Source organism: Leopardus geoffroyi, chromosome A2 (genome assembly GCF_018350155.1).
Source record: "Leopardus geoffroyi isolate Oge1 chromosome A2, O.geoffroyi_Oge1_pat1.0, whole genome shotgun sequence".
Lineage (NCBI taxonomy): Eukaryota > Metazoa > Chordata > Mammalia > Carnivora > Felidae > Leopardus > Leopardus geoffroyi.
In genome coordinates, this window is record NC_059331.1 from 140359495 (window position 1) to 140381969 (window position 22475).

The 22475-nt window shown below is 38.3% G+C and overlaps 1 protein-coding gene across 21 annotated transcripts in view; it reads right to left on the minus strand.

Annotated features, from left to right (window-relative positions):
- CADPS2 (calcium dependent secretion activator 2) overlaps positions 1-22475 on the minus strand; it is a 547933-nt gene that overhangs the window by 240270 nt on the left and 285188 nt on the right. For all 21 annotated transcript variants that reach the window (XM_045495470.1, XM_045495468.1, XM_045495459.1 and 18 more), the window contains one exon: positions 4206-4345. In XM_045495470.1, the coding sequence (XP_045351426.1) occupies positions 4206-4345 (140 nt within the window). The remainder of the gene's footprint in view (positions 1-4205; positions 4346-22475) is intronic.

Here is a 22475-nt window from a genome sequence, read left to right on the forward strand (position 1 = left end):
TGGTTAGACACTCATGAGGTTTTCGTTCATTTTCACTATAAAAAAACCCAAAAACCAAAAACCAAAAAAACATGTGCACGGAGACCTCGGATAGATAGACCCTGGTCTTATGCTTCTGCATATTTGTGGCAATTTAATTTTCTTCTTTTTCCTTTTCCATTGTAGGCTTAATTGTCATAATAAATCATTCGCTTTATCTCATTCCACTTTATTGTCTGACTGAAAAAAATAACCTTTGAATTAGGAAAATGTAATTCAGTAAAAAGAGGAATAGTATTTTCTGAGATTTAAGTTAATGCTGCTACTTAGCCACTAGGCTATGCTAAAGGATAGCCCATTTGTCCTAGAACACTTCTGTCTTCCAGCTACCCAGAAAAAGCAGGAAAACAACTGCAAAAAAAATAGATATGAATTATTTAACCATTCAAAACCTACCTGGTAATTCACTTAACAGATTTATTTGAGTTTATATAATTAGTTTATAGGATATATTCCAAAAGAATAAATGAGCCCTTTTTAAACAATCAAATATATGTCATGTGGTTTGGTTTTAAAAGAATGAAATCATCTTTATTTTATCCAAATTAAATGTAATTTCATTTGCATACAGTTATTCCTACTTAAAAAAAAAACTATAATGTATAGTCACGGACTCATTAGTTATCAGAAAAATGAGCTTTAGAACAGATATATTTTTCTACTTAAAAAAAGATTATTTAAAAATGCAACAGTTGAGAACCAAACACATTTATTTTAGGTCTTTTTCTTTTAAGTTTGTTTATTTTTGAGACAGAGAGCATGAGCAAGTTAAGGGCAGGGAGAGAGACAGAGACAGAGGATCTGAAACAGGTTCTGCACTGAAAGTGGAGAGTCAGATGTGGGGCTCGAATGCACGAATGGGGAGATCATGACCTGAGCTGAAGTTGGGTGCTTAACCAACTGAGCTGCCCAGATGCCCGTTAGGTATTTTTCATTTTAAATTATACTCTGTTCTATGTAACGTGAGTTTAGAACTCTTTACTTTTCAACTTAGGAATGCAACCTACTGTAAATTTTTTCTTAAAACTCTAAGGAGCACACTATTATTTTCATCATCATTATATTAATATCTGTCCTTGACTGCACATTGTGGGAGGCAGTGGATTCAAATGGGTCTAAGAAACTCACAGTGCAGTTGGGGCCACAAAAAATATAAAAAACATTGATAAAATATTTAGGGACCATACAGGTGCTCTACACATGTGATGAATATTCATCTATTTATATGTTCCAATAGTTCATATAAGAGATACCCGTATTATTTTTAAAAGCCAATAGGTTTTTATAACCAACAACCCAGAGTATTTCAAAGTCTAGTTCTTAAAAGTGCTCTGAAGATAAAAACCCATAACCCTCCCAATTTATTGTTTAATCCACTTGACAACTCTCTGTAAGAGAGGTTTGCTGTATTTTAAAGATAAATTAATCTTTTTTTAACTTGACTTGTTTCTTTTTCAATTATTCATTATTCATGTGTTAATTATTCATTATGGGATGAACTACTGACAGAACACAATCCAGCCTCAAAGCAAAATGCTATTAATCTACTACTCATATCCTATTATTGCTTTGGCATATGATAGAGTACTTGGAAGAAAAAGGTTAGTGGACTTTCTCTTCTTAAATGTAATTAAGTTCAGTAAAATCCATTTATGAAACACTGCAGAAAAAGATGAATATAATTATAATATAGGTCAAATCATATTTGCCCACATACACAGGGGTGATATTCAAAATATTTGTGTGTCTCCACAGGCACTGAGGAACCCAATCAGGCACTTGTAGTAAACACCTGTGCCTGCCCATGGGGATCACCTATTACAGCAGTGTTGAAAACTTTTAATTCTGATTGATCATTATTATGTCCAATACTGGTATTAGTTTTTAAGGAATTATTATGAAATATGTTGTCTTTAATTATGCTGAATAACATACCAACTAGGAGAACAGCATCACAGATATTTTCAGTTCTAGAATTCCTTCCTTTTACATACTATCAACTGCAGAGACATCCGAATATCTAGTAATGTCTGTCATGATCATTTTAGATAATAATTGATGTGGATGGATCTAAAGCATTCCTCAATTGAATCCAAGGCGAGTTCTTGGGCTTTATGTATTAAATTGAGAGACTAAGATATATTCTCTTTAGTGATCCCTTTCACCAGCAGTCTTGAACACAAGTCAACTCCAGACACATCCTGGGCGGCGGGGCGGGGGCGGGGGCGGGGGTCCTGATTTAGTCAAGGGCTCAGAGATAGGATATAAACCAGTTCTTCTTAAGGGCAAAGGAGTGATAAAAAAAAAAAAAAGGAAAAACAAACAACAACAAAATCAAGTCTTGGAAGGGGGCTGGATTGTCTCACCTTCCCTGGAGCATTCTAAGGGAAAGAATTGCCAAAGAAGAGAGCAGGGCTTTCTTTCCACACAAGTGAAAGGCTGCAGAATTTGCCATGTGCCTAACCTCATGTTTAATCTTGGTTCTTTGGACAATTTTAAGGCTCCAGGGGTATTCACCATGGTGCTGGACATTTGCAAATTAAGGACTCTGTTGGAATTATAATACATAGGTTCCAATTTCTTATGGTGCCACTCATCAAAAGAGACTGATGTAAAAACAGAAGAAATATTATGTCCAAATCTAGGCTCTACTAATCTCTAAGCACTTTACGGCAGTAGTATTCTAACTCTCTTGTCTCAACGTGCTCTATGCTAACTGCGCCCAACTTGTCTTCATTGGCTAACAGCCCTTCCAGAACTCTTGGCCATGAATATGCTAGGTCATGTGACTGGGATGCTCTTCCTCCTCATTGCCCACCTGAATTCACACTTCCAAGTTTTATCTTGAAAGTCAGGTGTCTTGTGGGATTTTCATGACTAACATCACTATTACAGCTACTTGTATATAAGTCTGAATCCCTGACTAGCCACTTTCCTTAGGCCTGAGATGGTACCTCACTGAGGTTTGCTCTGGGTGGAACAGAGCAAGTGCTCAATACATGCCTGCTAAATACATCAATGGTGACCAGGGAGATGAATGAATGAGAAGAACTCTAAATATTAAATCCCAAGAATTCCATCTGCATTATGAGCTGAGTCATAGTTAGACTTTAGTTTGCAACACTACACTGAGATGCCACAATGTGAGCTACCCAACTTATGGTTTCCTTTCAAAGAGTCCACCCTCTGAGCTGTTTCTCCCATCAGGGAGACTCATTCTGACACTGCATACACTGCCCATCCAAACTAAGGAGGCAATGTAGTCCTTAGCCCCGTGTTAGTCATCCAAAGAATCCTTATTTTGTTGACTCATCAGTGAACTCCACTACAGTGTTGGTGATTTGGCTCTAAAGCCAGAAGATGACACCTCTCTGTATAGGAATGTACTTTCTTAGACTCACGTTGGCTGCTAATCTCAAAGGGAGCCACTTTAGCAACTGTTTCTCTCCTTCGTGAAGAAAAAGATCACATGCTTTCCTAATAGCTAACAACTCTGTGCTGTGATTTGACTGTAGCGAGCCCTACAGTGTTAATCTGAGAAAGACCGAGGTTTTTAAAAAACTCATTGTGTTCAAGAGTTCAGACTTACTACCTCACCAACTACAAGGGAAAAGGAACCCTGGAAGAGAGGACAACGGACTCTGACCCATGGTGGTCTGCAGGAGACAGGTCCTGCCCTCTGGCTTACTCTCCAGCATTGATTTAGTTTTTCACTCACATATTGGATGAACACTCACATCCCTCCCTGACAAATCTTTCACAGTGTCCTGGGTTATATGTGAACGACATCTTAGCTTTAATATATTTTATGGAAGTTTAGCTGTTGGAGAGCTGAATACTATGCTTGTTTTGACTATTATATTTTGAAGAGTAGTTCTTGGGAGTTATCTCCATCCATCACTGCTCCTCCTCGACATGAGTGATACAGAATACCAGTGCAATCAATTATTAATATTATGTTAGCATGCACACAGTTATAATAACTAAATACACATATATTTAGCTGTAAACGTGTCTAGGAGTATAAAAAATTAAGTTAACCTGTAAATGTCATTTTGGGGGCAAAATTTCATGATATACCTGTTCTGTCAGTAAACTGGCAAAAGTGATACATTGAAACGAGATCCAATAATTCAGGAGAAAAGCATCTTCAAGTACACACTCACCCACTATGTTTCATATGTGGTGGTTTATCCATTCGCACTGCTAATTTGATCTTTAAGTCAGAGTCCTGGCTATTTTTTGGAACTACCATTCGGTGCAACTCAGCTGACTTGGAGCTATTAGAAGTTGGGTATAATATCACCTATAAAAGACAAAAAAGAACACATTTAAGTGCACAATACAAGCTCCAAGGATTGAAACATAAATCTTCTGTTTTCCTGTTTAAAAAGGAGGTATCATGCCCAAATGTGTCTAAACCACTTGACTCCCACCACAACAGATGGGTTTTCAATACAGCCTCATTTATCTTTTTGACAAATATGTGTTTTCATATTATCACATAACGAGTTTTCTTCCTGTGTCATTTCCTAATGAGGTAATAGCACAAAGGCTGCAGTTGAATTGACAGTTGAGAAATACTTATTAGACACCTATAATTTCAAGACTATTCTAAACTCAGGGCATGGAAGTTCAGAAGGAAATATTTTTTGAAATTACAGATAGCATGTTTAAAAAGTAAAACCAATTATTCTAGGCAGCAAAAATATACCTAATGTTTTAATATTTGCATTGTAAGACAGCATGAAAGGAAGTCAACACAATTAGAGATGGAAAAGACCGATATCATAGCACATTTTCTGTCCTAGATCAACACCAGAGGACTTTTTCCTGATGTTTTCATATCTATAAATACTATAAGGACTGACACAAAATAATTAAAATAAATTTTTAAATTTTTATTTATTTATTTTGAGAGAGAGAGAGGGAGGGAGGGAGGGGAAGGAGACCCTGGCACGTGCAAGCTGGGAAGGGAGAGAGAGGAGAGGAGAGGGGAGGGGAGGGGAGAATTCCAAGCAGGGTCTGTGCTGTCATTGCAGTGCCTGATGTGGCGCTCGATGCCATGAACCATGAGATCATGACAAGAGCTGAAATTAAGAGCCACATGCTTAACTGACGGAACCACCCAGGCGCCCTCACAAAGTAATTATTTTTAATAAAATTTCCAAGTGATTATTTTCTAACACCACAGCTTCAGAGAGCCGACACAGGAGAGACAAGCTTACTCTTCATAACTTACATGCCGTATACAACCACACTTCATTTTATTGCATTTCACTTTATTGTGCTTCACAGATACTGCGTTTTACAAATTGAAGGTCTATGGCAATCCTGTGCCGAGTTGGTCTGCTGGTGCCCTTTTTCCAATAGCATTCACTCACGTCACGTCTCTGTCAAGTTTCAGTAATTCTCATAATATTTTAAACTTTTACGTCGTATTTGTCATAGTGACCTGTGATCAGCGAAGAACTGTGACATTACTAATTTAATTGTTTGGGGCATCACAAACCACATCCACATAAGACAATGAACTTAACTGATAAATTTGTGTTTTTCTGAATGCTTTACCAACTGGTTATTCCACTGTATCTCACCCTCCCCTTGGGCCTTCCTATTCCTGGAGACACAACAATACTGAAATCAAGATAATAACCCTACAATAGTTTCTAAATATGAAAGAAGGAGTCACACATCTCTCACTTTATTTACCTTTTTAAATTTTTATTTATTTTGAAAGTGAGAGAGAGAGAGAGAATGCGAGTGTGCACACCTGTGCAAGTGGCAGAGGGACAGAGAGGGAAAGGAGGAGAGAGAATCCTAGTCTGCACTGATAGCACAGAGCCCAATGTGGGGCTCGACCTCAAAAACCATGAGATCATGACCTGAACCATGAGATCATATCAAGAGTTGGATGCTCAACCAACTGAGCCACCCAGGTGCTCCACATGTCTCTCACTTTACATCAAAAGCTAGAAATCATTCAGTTTAGTGAGGACGGCATGACATAAGCCAAGAGAGGCTGAGGGCTTGGTTTCTTGGGCCCAACAGCCAAGTTGTCAGCAGAAAAGTTTTTGAGGGAAATTAAAACTGTACTCCAGTGAATACACAAATGATGATAAAGCAAAACACCCTTATTGCTGATATGGAGAAAGTTTTCACGATCTGGATAGAAGATCCAAGTTGCCACAACATTTCCTTAAGCCAAAGCTTAATCCAGGGCAAGGCCCTCTCTTCAATTCTAAGCAGGCTGAGAAAGGTGAGGAAGTTGCAGAAATGTAAAGCTAGCAGAGGTTGGTTCACGAGCTTTAAGGGAAGAAGCCATTTCTATAACATAAAGGTGCAAAGTAAAGCAGCTCGTGCTGATGTAGAAGCTGCAAGTTATCCAGAAGATCTAGCTAATAAAAGTGGCTACACTACACAACAGATTTTCAACATCCAGGAAGGTGTCGTCTTAGACTTTCATAGAGAGGAGAAGCCAATTGCTGGGTTCAAAGCACCAAAGGGACAGGCTGACTCTCTTGTTAGGGGCTAATGCAGCTGGTAACTTTAAATTGAAGCCAACGCTCATGTACCATTCCAAAAATCCCAGGGCTGTTAAGAATTACACTAAATCTACTCTGCTTGAGCTCTGTAAATGGAATAACAAAGCCTTGATAACAGCACATCTGTGTACACCATGGTTTTGTGGCTATTTTAAGAGGACCGCTGAGAACTACTGCTCAGGAAAAAACATTCTTTCAAACTTTTACTTCTTAATGACAATGCACCTGGTCACCCAAGAGCTCTTCTGGAGATAGACAATGAGATTAATGTTATTTCCACACTGGCTAACACAACATTCATTCTGTAGCCCAAGAGTCAAGGAGTGATTTTCACTCTGAAGTCTTATTTAAGAAACATTTTTTAAGGCTAAAGCTGCTCTAAATAACGATTACTTTGACAAATCTAGGCAAGGTAAATGGACAACCTTCTGAAAAGAAGTCATCATTTTTTTTTAAAGTTATTTATTTTTAGGGCGGGGGGGGGGGAGAACATGCACAAATAAGGGAAGGGCAGAGAGAGAATCCCAAGCAGGTTCCTCACTGTCAGTACGGAGTCCAACACGGGCCTCAATCCCACAACCCTGAAGACCTGAGCTGAAATCAAGAGTCAGATGCTTAACTGACTGAGCCACCCAGGTGCCCCGGAGTCACCATTTTAGATGCCATTAAGGACATCTACGATTCACATGAAGAGGTCAAGGTAACAGGAGTTTGGAAGAAGTTGATTGCAATTCTCCTGGATGATTCTGGAGAGTTTTAAGAGTTCAGTGGAGGAAGTGACTGCAGATGTGGTGTAAACAGCAAGAGAACCAGAAGTGGAACCTGAAAATGTGACTAATTATTCCTTGAGACACAACAATATTGAAATTATGCCAATTAGCCAGCAATGGCCTGTAAGTTTTTAAGCGAAATAAATCACAGTACAAATGGCTATCATCTCATCACACTTTAATAGGTAAGGAGGTATTTTTTATAGACGACTAAAGAAAGTGATTTCCTGACATGGAATCTATTCCTAATGAAGATGCTGTGAAGATTATTGAATTGAAAATAAAGGATTTAGCATATTATCTAGACTTCATTCCCAAAGCAATGGCAGAGTTCAAGAAGATTGACTAATTCTGAAAGAAATCCTACTGTGTGTAAAATGCTATCAAACAGCATCGCATGCTAGAGAAATTGTTCATGAAAGGAAAAGTCAACTGACATGGCAAACTTCATGTATCTTAAGAAATTACCAGGGTCACCCCACCCTGATCATTCAGAAATCATCAACATCAAGGCAGGATCCTCCACCAGCAAAAAGATTACAATTTGCTGAAAGCTCAGATGATGGTTAGCATTTTCAGTAGTAAGTGTTTTTTAATTAAGGTACATACTCTTTAAGTTTATGAGAGAGAGAGAGAAAGAGAGAAAGAGAGAAAGAGAGAGAGAGAGAGAGACCGACCGACCTAGTGGAGGAGGGGCAGAGAGAGGGGGAGAGAGAGAATCCTAAGCAGGCTCCGTACTGTCAGCACAGAGCCCAATGCAGAGCTTGAACTCACAAACTGTGAGGATATGACCTGAGCTGAAGAATCAGATGCTTAACAGACAGCCACCCAGGCACCCAAAGGTATGTACTTTTTAAAGACAATGTTATTGCACTTATAATACAGTATATTACAAATTTAACTTTCACATGCACTGAGAAAACAAAAAATTCAACTGACTCACTTTATGGTATTCATTTTATTGCAGAACTCTGGAACCAAGTTCACAATATCTCTGAGGCATGTCTGTATGTAAAATGATGTATTTCCACCTTGTTAGTCAGAATATTATTTAGACACAGCTTATATCAAGGCCTTGATATTTTTAAATGGGAAGCCTATATCCTGAAGGATAAAGATATGAAATGTAGTGTAGGTGAGCCTGGGTGGCTAAGTCGGCTGGAGCATCTGACTCGATTTTGGGTCATGGGATCGAGCCCCACACGTCGGGATCCTGGCTGAGTGTGGAGCCTGCTTAAAATTCTCTGTCTCCCTTTATCCCTCTCCCCTGCTTGCACACGTGCTTTAAAATTTAAAAAAATGAAATGCAGTATATTATACTTTAAGCCATTCTTATTTTATATCAATGTGAGAAGTAAACAAACCTGAAGTTTCTATGTAAATGAAAGAATTATAAACATGCTCATGTGTTTAAAAGCAAAACATGGCAACTAAATTTGGCATGCTCTGGCAAAAAAAGAAAAAAAAAGTCTTCATTTCTGTGGATAAGTGGAACTATTCACACAGAAATTTTCAAGCAAAGCTCTTTTTCTAAGAAAGACAACAGTCATAAAAGCTTCTTAAACTATTCTCAACTCCCAAGTTGTTAAATGTATCTACTATTTTGAGACTTTGCTCAAAGCCTATCCTAAAAGCCACAGTTGAGTTGAATCCAGCATATCTATACACTTGAGCATATAAAGGCACATCCAGGAACAGAGAAAATAGCATTTGTGATATCTTCAAAAACTGTATTATAGAATTAGTCCTCTGTGACTGCTAAAGTATCCAATGGAATATTTTACAGATTCTTTCTTAAATGAGTTTTAAAAAAAGTGATGATTTTTGGCTCAAACCAGTAGACAAAACAAGGTTATTACTAACTTAGAGGATGATTCCAAAAATGAAACAAAGACTAAGAGTTGTAGATCTAACCTCTGAAGCTATAGCTTCCATTTCCCTAGCAATTCTGGAAAGCTTTTTCTCTTTCTCCCCACATCCCCCCCCCAATTTATTTTGGCATGAGCCACCTACATATACATACTTTATTCCTTTTTATTTCTTCCTTCTATGTTTACACAAAAACTGATGTTGTTCCAAACTCCAAAAGCCTTAAACAGGAAGAGATTATTTAAATGAAAACTTTTGACAGTTTCTCATTCTCTAAATGCTGATGACAGTTATCAAATAAGGTCCCAAAACAACTAACTGCATCTGATCCACAAATTAAGGATCATCTCACTGTTGAATACCATCATTTTTGCCACATTTTAGATTCCTAGTGAGTATTTATTTCTAAGTGATATCAGTGGAAGGATTTACTACTTAAGTAAACATTTGAGGGCTCATTATACGGGGACACAAAAAGGTGAAAGAATATGGATGACTCAGATCCGTCACGGAGTTTACAGTTTCTTGTTACTGGAGCTAAGATCTGATGATATAATATCGGATAATATCTGATCATATCACTTTCTCCTATTGCCCTTCTATCCCTAAGATGTGCAAAGGTTTCTCATTTTGTCAGTCTCTAGGTTTACTCACTGTCATTTCTTTGGTGGCTCTGTTCTATCACATTTGAAGCCAATTCCTTGTGTTACATTTCTTCCTTTTGAAATACCTGAAATTGTTTGTCAGGAAGAAACACTGACATGTGTAACCAATGGAGATCCATACCTATGCTATCTGTTGTTTCTAAAGGGACTGTACTGGTGAATAAACCCTGAACTTGGTCTTAACGATGGCTGTAAAATCATTTCCAGGTTCCCAAACTGCACAAGCATGAAGTGGTCACACTCCTCTACGTGATGTTGCCAAGGATGTTAACAGACAAGAGGCAGCTCCCAATGTGTAGAGCTCCAAGGGCCAAGGAGAGTAAAGGACAAAGGAGTTCTTTTTCAGATGCATAACGAGGGTCTAGTCAAGAGATCCGAAACACTGCCAGGACAGGGTATCCTCACAGTGCCTGCCAGGACAGGATCTCAGTACTGTCGACGGACAGATATTACTATGCATTTTCTACTTTACCTTTTTTCAGATGGGACACTTGTAGTTCTCTTGTTCCTGTTCCACCGCTGTAGACTGGATTTGTGCTAGGGCAAGGTGGGGAGGGGAGGTGGAGGTAGTTAAACATGAACTTGAATTCATAGGTCACCAGGCTGCAAAGAGCCACAGCTGGGACTGATGGAGAAACTGGACAGGAAGAGACTTTGGGGTGATGCCCTTGAGTTGAAGTGAATGTGTTCTGTATGTAGGAGGCAGGGTAACACAATCATTCTCTTTGGCTATAGGGGCGAACTACAGCTGATCATCTGTTTACCAGGATTTGTGCTTTTACTAGCATAGAGCTGCTGCCAGATGCAGCTAGTCAGCCAGAGGCTATGTTTTTGAGCTCCTCTTACATCGAAGTAGAGACATATGAAAGTTCTAGCTAATGGAATATGAAGAGAAGTAGTCAGTACCACTTTGGGGAAAAATTAAGATACATCCCTCTTTACTCATCTGCTAGCCAAATCCAGAGATGCCACTGCTCTAGGAAATGAGAGCCATAAAATGAGAGAAACCGGAGCCCTGAATCACCAGGTGGAGGACATCTACCCCATCTATCGGTAACGCCCACAGTAAAGTGTTCTACAGGTGTTACTGTTTGGAACAAGTGAAATATTTGTTACAGCATTTCATAGAATCCTAAGTAAAACATTAACAAAGTTTTGCTTCATGTATCTTCTTTCACAGGTAAGCACTTACAATTCTTTTTTTTTTTTTTTTTAATTTTTTTTTTCAATGTTTATTTATTTTTGGGACAGAGAGAGACAGAGCATGAACGGGGGAGGGGCAGAGACAGAGGGAGACACAGAATCAGAAACAGGCTCCGGGCTCTGAGCCATCAGCCCAGAGCCCGACGCGGGGCTCGAACTCACGGACCGCAAGATCGTGACCTGGCTGAAGTCGGACGCTTAACCGACTGCGCCACCCAGGCACCCCTACAATTCTTAAGATAAGCAGTTCTACTTGAAAATGACCTGGTACAGGAGCACCTGGGTGCCTCACGGTTAAGCATCTGACTTTGGCTCAGGTCATGTTCTCACGGTTTCCTGGGTTTGAGCCTCAGGTCAGGCTCTGTGCTGACACCTTGGAGTCTGCTTTGAATTCTCTCCCTCCCTTCTTCCCTCCCTGCCCCTCCCCATCTCAGACCTCTCTCAAAAAAAACAAACTTGGGGTGCCTAGGTGGCTCAGTCGGTTAAGCACCTGATTTCAGCTCAGATCATGATCTCACAGTTCACAAATTCGAGCCCCACATCAGGCTCTGTGCTGACAGCTCAGAGCCTGGAGCCTGCTTTGGATTCTGTGTCTCCCTCTTTCTCTGCTCTTCCACCTCCCTCCCTCTCTCTCAAAAATAAACATTAAAAAAATTAAAAAATAAAGATAAATTATTAAAAAAAAGGATTTGGTACAATTAAAATATTTAACAGATATAAAGATTTATTAAGGATTCTGATATATTCCAGGTTCACATCTAAATTAAACTATAGCTATGTATAAAATAGTTAGCTTCTTCTATTAAGCAAACTAGTCTATTCTTTGCCATCCATTTCTCTGAACCTTCCTATACACATTCCTGCTTCTTCTAGTTTATTTTTGTCACCAACACTTGAAATGTCTTGTCACTTAGCATGGCACACACATTTTATGATTCCTTACCTTAAATATAAAGCCAATGTATCTTCTTCATAATAAAATGTCAAAGTTACTTGCCATGTTTGCTGAGGTGTAAATGAAAAACACAATTTTTTTTACACTTTGTTTAAAATTCTGTCAAATTTAATACACAGGAAGAAAAAACTTAAGAATGAAGTGTAAATATACACATACACATAATGTTTAGAGTAATAGGAGTTCATAGGATCTCTGTTCTAACATATTTGTACAAGCTGACATCTCTACATTGCTTTCCGAATTAAAATACCTTAGTTAAAGCGAAGTCATGTACATTTATGCACATACCACATTAGTTGAACTCTGTGACCTATCCACTTAAAGCCTTCTAAACAATGTCAACAAGGTCTTAAAAATGTAAAAGCTAAGGGAAAAAATCTAGAAGAACTAGAGAGGGATAGATAGGCCCTGGGGCCAGATAAACAATTCACTGCTTTCCTATAAATATCTGTTAGCAGAGAGGAAGAAAAAAGAGCATATGACCACAATAATTGCATTTTAGTCTTAAAATAGAGATACATACTTGGTACAATTCTAGCTCAAAGATGGGTGCAACCAGCAATTCTGGAAGGGATCAGGACAGACTGCATAGAGGAATTACTTCCATTTGGGAGTCTAAAAGAACACATTAAGAATTACAAGGCAAGGGGTGCCTGGGTGGCGCAGTCAGTTAAGTGTCCAACTTCAGCCAGGTCACGATCTCGCGGTCCGTGAGTTCGAGCCCCGCGTCAGGCTCTGGGCTGATGGCTCAGAGCCTGGAGCCTGTTTCCGATTCTGTGTCTCCCTCTCTCTCTGCCCCTCCCCCGTTCATGCTCTGTCTCTCTCTGTCCCAAAAATAAATAAAAACGTTGAAAAAAAAATTAATTAAGAATTACAAGGCAAGACATGGGGAAGAAACTAACACAAAGACATGAGGCTGTTGGAATTAAGCCAAAACAAAAACACGAATTCAAGAAGATACACATACCCCTATATCTCTTGCTGCATTATTTATAGTAACAAGCAACTCAAGTGTCCACTGATAGATGAAGACGGAATACAAGCATGGAATATTAATGCAGCCATAAAAAAGGATGTTCCCATTTGAAACATGGACGGACTTAAAAGGTATTAAGTGAAATAAGTTAGAACAAATGCCATATGATTTCACTTATACGTGGAAACTAAAAAACGGAGAAACAAAAAAAAAAAAAAGCAGACTCTAAAATACAGAAAATTGGTGGTTGCTGAGGGGAGGTAGATGGGGTATGAGCAAAATAACTGAAGGAGATTAAGAGGTACAAACTTCCTGGGGCGCCTGGGTGGCGCAGTCTGTTAAGCGTCCGACTTCAGCCAGGTCACGATCTCGCGGTCCGTGAGTTCGAGCCCCGCGTCAGGCTCTGAGCTGATGGCTCAGAGCCTGGAGCCTGTTTCCGATTCTGTGTCTCCCTCTCTCTCTGCCCCTCCCCCATTCATGCTCTGTCTCTCTCTGTCCCAAAAATAAATAAATGTTGAAGAGGTACAAACTTCCAATTATAAAATAAGTCACAGAGATAAAAAGTACAGCTTGGGGAATACAGGCAATAATACTGTTAAAAAAAAAAAAAAAAGGTAAGGGAGAATTCTGTGAAGACCTTTTGAGAATTAGGAAGACAACTATAGAATTGAGACCAGGGGCCAAGTACACAGAAAAACCAGAAGGTGATACACTGCATTTAAGCTGGACAGTGTTTTAGGGAGTAGGAAATAGCCGTCAGTGTCAAATGACAATTGAGAGGTTAAGCACAGGAAAAACAGAAAGGGTATTGCTTGGTTTAACAGACAAATTACTCAAGATCTCAGCAAGTTATGTGAGGCCAGACTGCAATAGTTTCAAGAACAAAAATCTATTTGAGGAATAGGAAAAGACCTCACCTGACTCCTAAGTGATGTCAGGGCAAGTCAGGCAAGATCACTTCGGCTAGAAAAGCACTGTTGGCCAAGGCGGGGGGAATAAAGCTGGAAAGCATGAAGACGGTAAGGAAATGGGAAGCTTGTGCTGACAGATGAGACCAGAAAGGAAGACTAGGGATAGTCTGTAAAGGAGATGTTTTGCTAAGGAGTTTATAAGGTTATCCCATAACATGCATTTAGAAGATATAAGCCAGGGAATGACAACCAAATTTGTATATCCTGGAGTAAAGAATTAATACCCCTCTATCCATCTGTATGCATCCCAGATGCAGTCATGTAACTCATTGTGTAGTGAGGTATCCTAACATTCAACTAAGAGATGATCTGGCCTTGGAAATACACCTTTAAAAGACAGTAAGGTGGCAGTGAAAATGCTATTAGCTGGAATCATGTTTCAATTGTGATTAAACATCCTCTTTCTGAGCGGAGTTTCGGTGGCTCAGTCGGTTGAACATCTGACTCTTGATTTTGGCTCAGGTCATGATCTCACCATTGTAGGATTGGCCCTGTGTCCACCTCATGCTGGGCATGGCGACTGCTTGGGATTCTTTCTCTTCTCTTTCCCTTTGCTTGCTCCCCCCTAAAAAATCCTTTATGTGGACAATCAGATGTCCTTGAGACACAGCTGTTTTAAGGACATGCGCAAGGGAACATCTCCTCAGATATGTAGAGTTGTCTTGATAAGAAACCTTGATTTTTGGGTTCAGTTGACATTTTTCTATTTTTCTCCTTCAAATGACAGAGATTTTATACATTAGCTAAGATTCACAATGACTATTCCTTGTGAACCTCTCAAGTACCTTCCTGAGAGTTATAACCTTGAGAGAAAGAATAACTGAATTTAGTTCATTTCAATCAATTTTTATTTAGCACATGTTAATAACTAGTATATATTTTCTCCAGTATCGGGGGCCTCTGTATTTTCAGTGCACGGAGAAGATAAATCGAAAGATTTTTCTGAGAGAAATCTACATCCTTCTTAGTAACACTTTCCTGTGTTTTAATACACATGAGGTTGCTTTGTCTAAATTATTTTTCCTTCCATTTAATATCCCTGCTTCCTGTCCTACTTAGCTGAAACAAAGAACACCTGCTCATTCTTACTAACACAATGCTCTTTTGTATACTGAAAGATTACCATTAAGTCTTCTGTCAACCTTATTGTCCGTGGGCTAAATCCAGTTCCCTTTATTTTTAAAGTTGGAAAGAATCCTGGAATTTACAATATGGAACTGATCCAACTCCCGACCCCTTACCAAATGTGCACCTGACCTGACGGAACCACACAATTGCTTCCTTTTATATAGTGCTTTTCAAATAAGGCCTTTTTCGAAAAATCAATCAATAAATAAAACAGTACAAGAAATATTATCATCTTGATTAAATACTTTTCCCTGACATTAATTGTTAAAAGAGATGAAAAACTTTGTTATTTGCATGATGGGAGCTGGGAAAAGGGTACGGAAAAGAAAAACCAAGGTGTCAAAATTCTTCAATCTTTTCTGAAATCCCGACTTAATAATGAACCATTATGTGAAGAATTTCTTCGAAGGCATTCAGCAGACTCTGCTCCCTGAAGGCAGAAGCTATGGTGTGGTAAAGTAGCTCATCAGCGCCTTACAGGTTAATTTAAGTCAGTATCTTCAATTAAACTCTTCCTCACCATGGTCCCCTAGCTTCAAATCTGGGGTAGATACTTACACCAAGCATTTTGGGTGGCTGACTGGATGGATGCATGCAGAGAGAAACCCAAAACAAAAATACAAGCCTAAAATGGATACTTCACTGAGGTGAAAGAGAAAAAGGCTTGCCAACTAAAGTACTGCCAACCGTGGTAACAGAAAATGACCATAGTCAATGTCAGAATCTGTATGCCGTTTACTTGCCAGTCTGCAAAAAGTTAAGTAACTCTCCTTTTCCATTCCTGGACTGTGGTAGGTAGAGTAAGTTTCCCAAAGACGCCTACAACCTAATCCCCAGAATCTGTGAATATGCTCTCTTCTAAGGCAAAAGGGAACTGAAGTAGCAGATGGAATTGCAGATTGCTAACTGGCCAATCTTAAAATCAGAAGATAACCCAGGTTACCCAGGTGGGCCTCACACAACTACAAGAGTTCTGAGGGGTGTTTCAGTGGCTCAGCTGGTTAAGCGTCCAACTCTTGGTCTTGGCTCAGGTCAAGATCTCACGGTTTGTGGGTTGGAGCCCTGGGTCTGGCTTTGTGCTGACAGCACGGAGCCTGCTTGGGATTCTCTGTCTCCCTCTCTCTGCCCCTCCCCCACTAGCTCACTTGCTGGCTCTCAAAATAAAAAGAGTTCTTAGATATGGAAGAGGAAAGCAGAAAAGTGGAGCCATGTGATGTGAGAAACATTCAAATTCAAATTAGCCATTGATGGCTTTGGTATGGAAGGGGCCATGAGCCAAGAATACAGGCAGTCTCTAGAAACTGAAAAAGTAAAAATAAATTGCATTCTCCCTTAGATCCTCTGGAAAGAAACGCAACTCTTCCAACATCTTGATTTTAGCTAACTGAGACTCATTTTGGACTTCTGACCTCCACAATAAATTTGTGTTTTTAATAATTTGTTAAAGTCCCAATTGAAACTAATACAGACAATAAAGGCTGAGATTTGATCATAAAAACACTAAATGCTGAGATTAAAAGAACACTAAATTTACCTTTTAAATTTCGTCTGCCAAGTGTGATTCAAAGATATTTTTACACACAGACTTCAATCAGTAGCTTCGTCTGATTACTTTAACGAGAGGTTTTTGTGTGTGATTATCTCTCACATACCTGAAGCATCCTGCTTGTATGAAATCTTTGGAAAAGTTTTTGTGTGTTAAAATTTTGACTTATATACATTTTTAAGTGCTTAACAATGAGGCTGATTATTTTGGTTACTACAATGAAGACCATCTGCATGCATTTCTAGCAAATTTCAAATTCTATACACCCACACGATCAAGAATCATTTCTTCCATTGCAAAGTCTTTCTTGAAGATTTTGAAGGAGGGACAGTCAAGGCTGTCACTGTATTTTTATGACGTGATTAAAGATACTGGCCTTTATTCATCTTCCTATATCATTTTTATTGCTTGTAAGATATCGATTTCATACTTCTCCTTGGAAGAGCAATATATTCCATCACTGTTATATCTGTGTTTTTTAAGATTTAACTGGACAGAAAAACGTCATTACTATTCTTGATCTATTCCCCTCAACCATAAATTATGAATAGTGGTAACCTTTATACTTCCCTAACCAATACAGTTCCTGTCAGAGGACACGGCATGAGTAGCTTTATCCCGTTTCTTTTTACTAGGCTGGTTGTAATAATGCCTGGCATTTATAAAGAACCTTTCAACTGAATGCCTCGAAGTGCTTTGTGAAATTTAAATTAATTCTCACATCACCCTTAAAGGATAGGCGTTACTCTGGTTATGTAAATAATTTGACACTGAACTTTAAATGGATACCTAGGAAAATTTCTTCAGAATAACAATGGACACTTTCAATGTTACCTCCCCCTCCTTAATCCAACAAATTATTCCCTTAATTATTTCACAAACGTTATAATAACTAATGTAGCTTTGTTCTCGCTGTGGTTATTAAATACTGTAAGGATTTTTAGAGCCAAGTCAATTTTATTTTATTTCTTAATCCAGAATATACGATAGTAGGATGGGAAGGAGGAAATTACAGACTGTCTAAACCTGAATAACTTCAGCTGCATCCTTAAAATATATTTGATTCACATTCAGTATATGGTAAGATGGAGGTATGTGGAAGATAAAGATTAGGGCAGAGAATGAGAAGTTGAGTGATCTGTCCACTTGTCCCCATGGCTACGATGACAAAGCCAATACCAGAATCCATGTCTTCTGGAAGCAGGTTTTAAATTTTCAGTTTCTGGTGCTCAAGAACCAATTTGAATCATGCACCTTTTACCTAAAGAATTTATTTGTGATTCAAACATTGCAGATAATAACTAGTAGGGAACAAAAGTACTTAGCTTTTTGGCATCAGCGCTAAAGACCATGATGATGAATATTCCTAAGTGGTTATGGATAGCAGCAAGATGCATAGGAACTTCTTTTCTTAATGCAGCAACTACAAGAAGAGGTTAGCAATGGATCTGAGGCTCTTCCAACTTGCTTATTCCATGTATTATAAGGAGAGAGCCTGACTCTACTAGAACCTCACTCTTCTTATAGGATCCAAACCTTAAATTATTCTGCAATTGTTGTTTATAACTTGAAGCTCAGGCATTCAAAGGGAGTCATTCTACTGTCTGCTATAATTTTGCATATGAGAAATAAAACGGAACCAGGCCAAGTTCAAGAGATTCATTTGTTCATTCATCTTCCCAACATTAGCTGCACATGTATTATAGGTTAGATACTGTTAGATGTTGGTGAAATGACAGTATGTCCTTGGCCTCACCTTCAACAGGAAATGGAGATACACTATTGTAAGGTTCTTACACTATACTCAGTGCTATAATATCACTTGAAGTTAGGCTGTGATGATTTAAAGCAACACCTAGAATAACAGTTATTGATAAAAAATGGAACCACTGAATATACAATTAGTTGGGGCGCACGGGTGGCTCAGTCAGTTGAGCATCCGACTTCGGTTCAGGTCATGATCTCACGGTTCAGGAGTTCGAGCCCTACATCGGGCTTGCTGCTGTCAGCTCAGAGCCTGCCTTCGGATCCTCTGCCCCCCCCTCTGCCCCACTCATGCTCTCTCAAAAATGAATAAATATTAAAAAAAATTGGCTAGTCTAAAGAGAAAAAAGGGAATAAAGGACATGAGACACAAAGAATACCTAAATGACAGATTTAAACTTAACCATATCAAAAATTGTAATAAAATATAGTTTAAACACTCTGATTAAAAGACTACCAGATTGACTAAAAAAAATACCCAGTTATACATTGCTTAAATATATTTTATTTTTTTAAGTAATCTCTACACCTGATGTGGGGCTCGAGCTCACAATCCCAAGATCAAGAGTCACATGCTCCACTGAGCCTTAAATAAACATATTTTAAATGTAAAGAAGTAGATTAAAGGATGGAAAAAGACATGATATGCTAACACTAGTTTTAAAAAACCTGGGATGGCTAAGATAAAGTAGATTTTATTTATTATTAGTAGTAGTAATAGTAGTAGTAGGCTTCATGCCTAGTATGGAGACCAATGTAGGGCTTGAACTCATAACCCTGAGCTGAGATCAAGAATCAGATACTTAACTGACCTAGCCACCCAGGCACCCCTAAGATAAAGGAAATTTTAAAGCGAAGTATATTATGAGGGCTAAGGAAGGTCATTTCATAATGCCAAAGCAGTCAGTTAATTTAAAAATATATACAGATCCTTAATATTTTTGAACAGATCTTCAAGATAGAAGAAACAAAAAATGACAGATCCAGCATAATGGAGATTAGTATCAATCTGTCAGAAATTGTTTTAAAAAAAAGTAAACAGAAAATCAGTAAGTATATGAAAGATCTGAGTAACCTGACCTATCTGACTTCTATGAAACACCCTATTAGACAACAGAAGAATACACAGTCTTTACAAATGCACATGGAAATCCACCAGGTTGTGCGTGATACACTAAGCTTTAGTAAATTTTAAAAGGATCAAAGTTCTAGAAGTATATTCTCTAATTAATAGACTTCAATTAGAAATCAACAACAAAACTCTGAAAAACTCTAATATATATGGAAACTAAATAGCACATGCTTAATAACCTATGGTCAAAGGAAGAAATCAAAATAAAACCTAGTATTTTCAAAAGAACGAAAATGAAAAAAAGTAAGAATTTGTGGGATGCTATGAACGTAATAATTAGGGAATGTGTATTTATAGCACTAAATGTCTATTTTAGAAAAAAGATTTTTCTCATATCAATGCCTTCAGCTTTTAATAAATAGAAAAAGTATAAATTAAACCCAAGGTAAATAAAAGAAATAATAAAGATCAGAGCCCAAATAAATATTAGAAGGAACTTTATCAATCTGATGAAGGGGATCTACCAAAAAAAAAAAAAGTACAGCTAATATTATACTTAATGTTTAAAGACTAGATGCTTACCCCCTAAAACTGAGAAGAAGACAAGGAAGTCCATTTTCACCACTTGTATTTAACACTGTATTGTAGGTTCTAGTAAGTACAATAAGGCAACAAAAATAAAAACTATCTAGATTGGAAAGGAAAAACTGTATTTTTAGACAATATTGTCTATGGGGAAACAATCTACGAAATGTTACTACAACTAGTGAGTTGAGTAACACTGCAGGATAGAAGATCAGTATAGAAAAGTTATCTGTATTTCAATATACTAGTAATACCTAGTTTAAAAAATTAAACAATGCCATTTAGAATAGCATCAAAAATATGAAATAGTCAAGTGACAGATCAGACAAAAGAAATGCAAGACCTGTACACTGAAAACTCTAAGACCTTGCTATGAGGAATGATGCAAGACCTAAATAAAGAGATATATCACCGTATCCATGGGTCGAAAGACCCAATACTATTGATCAATTCCAAAACTGACCTACAGATTCAATGAAATCATAGTCAAAATAACGCTGAGTGTCTTCTTATAGAAAGCTACAACTTGATTTTAAAATTCATAGGGCTCAGGGCGCCTGGATGGCTCAGTCGGTTAAGCGTCCGACTTCGGCTCAGGTCACGATCTCACAGTTCGTGAGTTCGAGCCCCGCGTCGGGCTCTGTGCTGACAGCTCAGAGCCTGGAGCCTGTTTCAGATTCTGTGTCTCCCTCTCTCTGACCCTCCCCCATTCATGCTCTGTCTCTCTCTGTCTCAAAAATAAACATTAAAAAAATAAAATTCATAGGGCAAAGAACTATATTACAACAGACAAAACTGGGGAAATCAAAAACAAAATGAACAAAGTTGAAGAACTATCAGTACTTGCTATGACACACTTATGAGAAATCTAAAGTAATCAGAGCAGTACACTAGTGGCATTAACACAGGAAAACAGACCAATGGAACAGACTAGAGAGTCCACAAATAGACCCACAGATACATATACAATTGATTTTCAACAAAAGTGCTAAGGAAAACCAGTGAAGAAAGTCTTTTCAATAAATGGTGCTAAAGGGGCACCTGGGTGGCTCAGTCAGTTGAGCGTTTGACTCCTGATTTCAGCTTAGGTCATGATCCCAGTCATGGAATCAAGCCTCATATCGAACTCCACACTGAGCGTGGAGCCTGCATGAGATGCTCTCTCTCTCTCTGCCCCTCTCCCCCCTTGCACACGCACTCTCTAATAAACAAATGGTACTAGAACCAGATATTCATATAACAAAAAAGTGAACTTTGACCTATACATCGCTGTAGATATAAAAGTTAACTTGGAATGGATCAAAGATCTAAACATAAAAATCTAAAACTAAAAAACTTTCAGAGGAGAATTCTGACCATAGGCTAGGCAAAGATTTCTCAGATATAGTACCAAAAGCACAAGCCATAAAAACAAATTCACAAACTGAATTTCATTCATCAAAATTAAAAACTCCTGCTCTTTTAAACACACCATGAGCAGAATACAAAGACAAACTAAAGACTGGGAGAATATTTACCAATATATCTGATAAAGGAGGTATAAACAACTTATTATAGTCTTTCCAAACTCAAGAACAATAAACAGCCCAATTAAAAATTGGGGAAGCTATTTGAACAGATTCATCAAAGATGATGTATGGGTCAAGAAGATGAATGTATATACCAAGAATATGTGTGGAAGACAAGCATGAAAAAAAATGTTCAACATGATCAGTATTAGTTGGTGGAGAAAAGAAAATTAAAACCATGAGGAAATAACACCATACTTCTTAGAAATAAGAGAGAAGTACAGTGTATATGGTTTCTAATATTCTGTCTGGGGGAGAGGCAGACCTTTATTACTATGGGAAAACTGAAACACCAACTTCTGCTAACATAATCACCCACATGGACCCACCATGGAGGATGCCTATTTAAACCTGTTCACCCACTTGAATGTGAGTAGGTAAGAATATGCTTTCCTTTACCTCTACAGAGAAGATTTCAGCCAACTCCCTAGAGAAGGTCTGAGGCAGAGTCACTAACATCTGATGCATGTTATCAAAGGTGCTTTTCCTTCAAAGTCAGACTCTGAATGGTAAGTCTTCTCTAACTCTTCACGGTATATGATTAATGAGCAGACATAATTAACTGCAGTTAGAAAAAATTTGCACCATCTATGAATCATCCATGGCCTTCTACCTGTCCGTGGTCCAGCTTGTCACTGGCACGGATCCTGAGACAGGACAGCAGAGTCCTGGGAGGGATGGCTATATGAAATGACTAAAGGAGGATGAGACCTTTTCTGTGAATTTTAGTTTCAGAGAAGCTACAGTGCTTGCTAAAACTACAAAAATTAGTCCACAGTATAGGGTGAGTTCAATTAGGCATATGAAATGCAAATG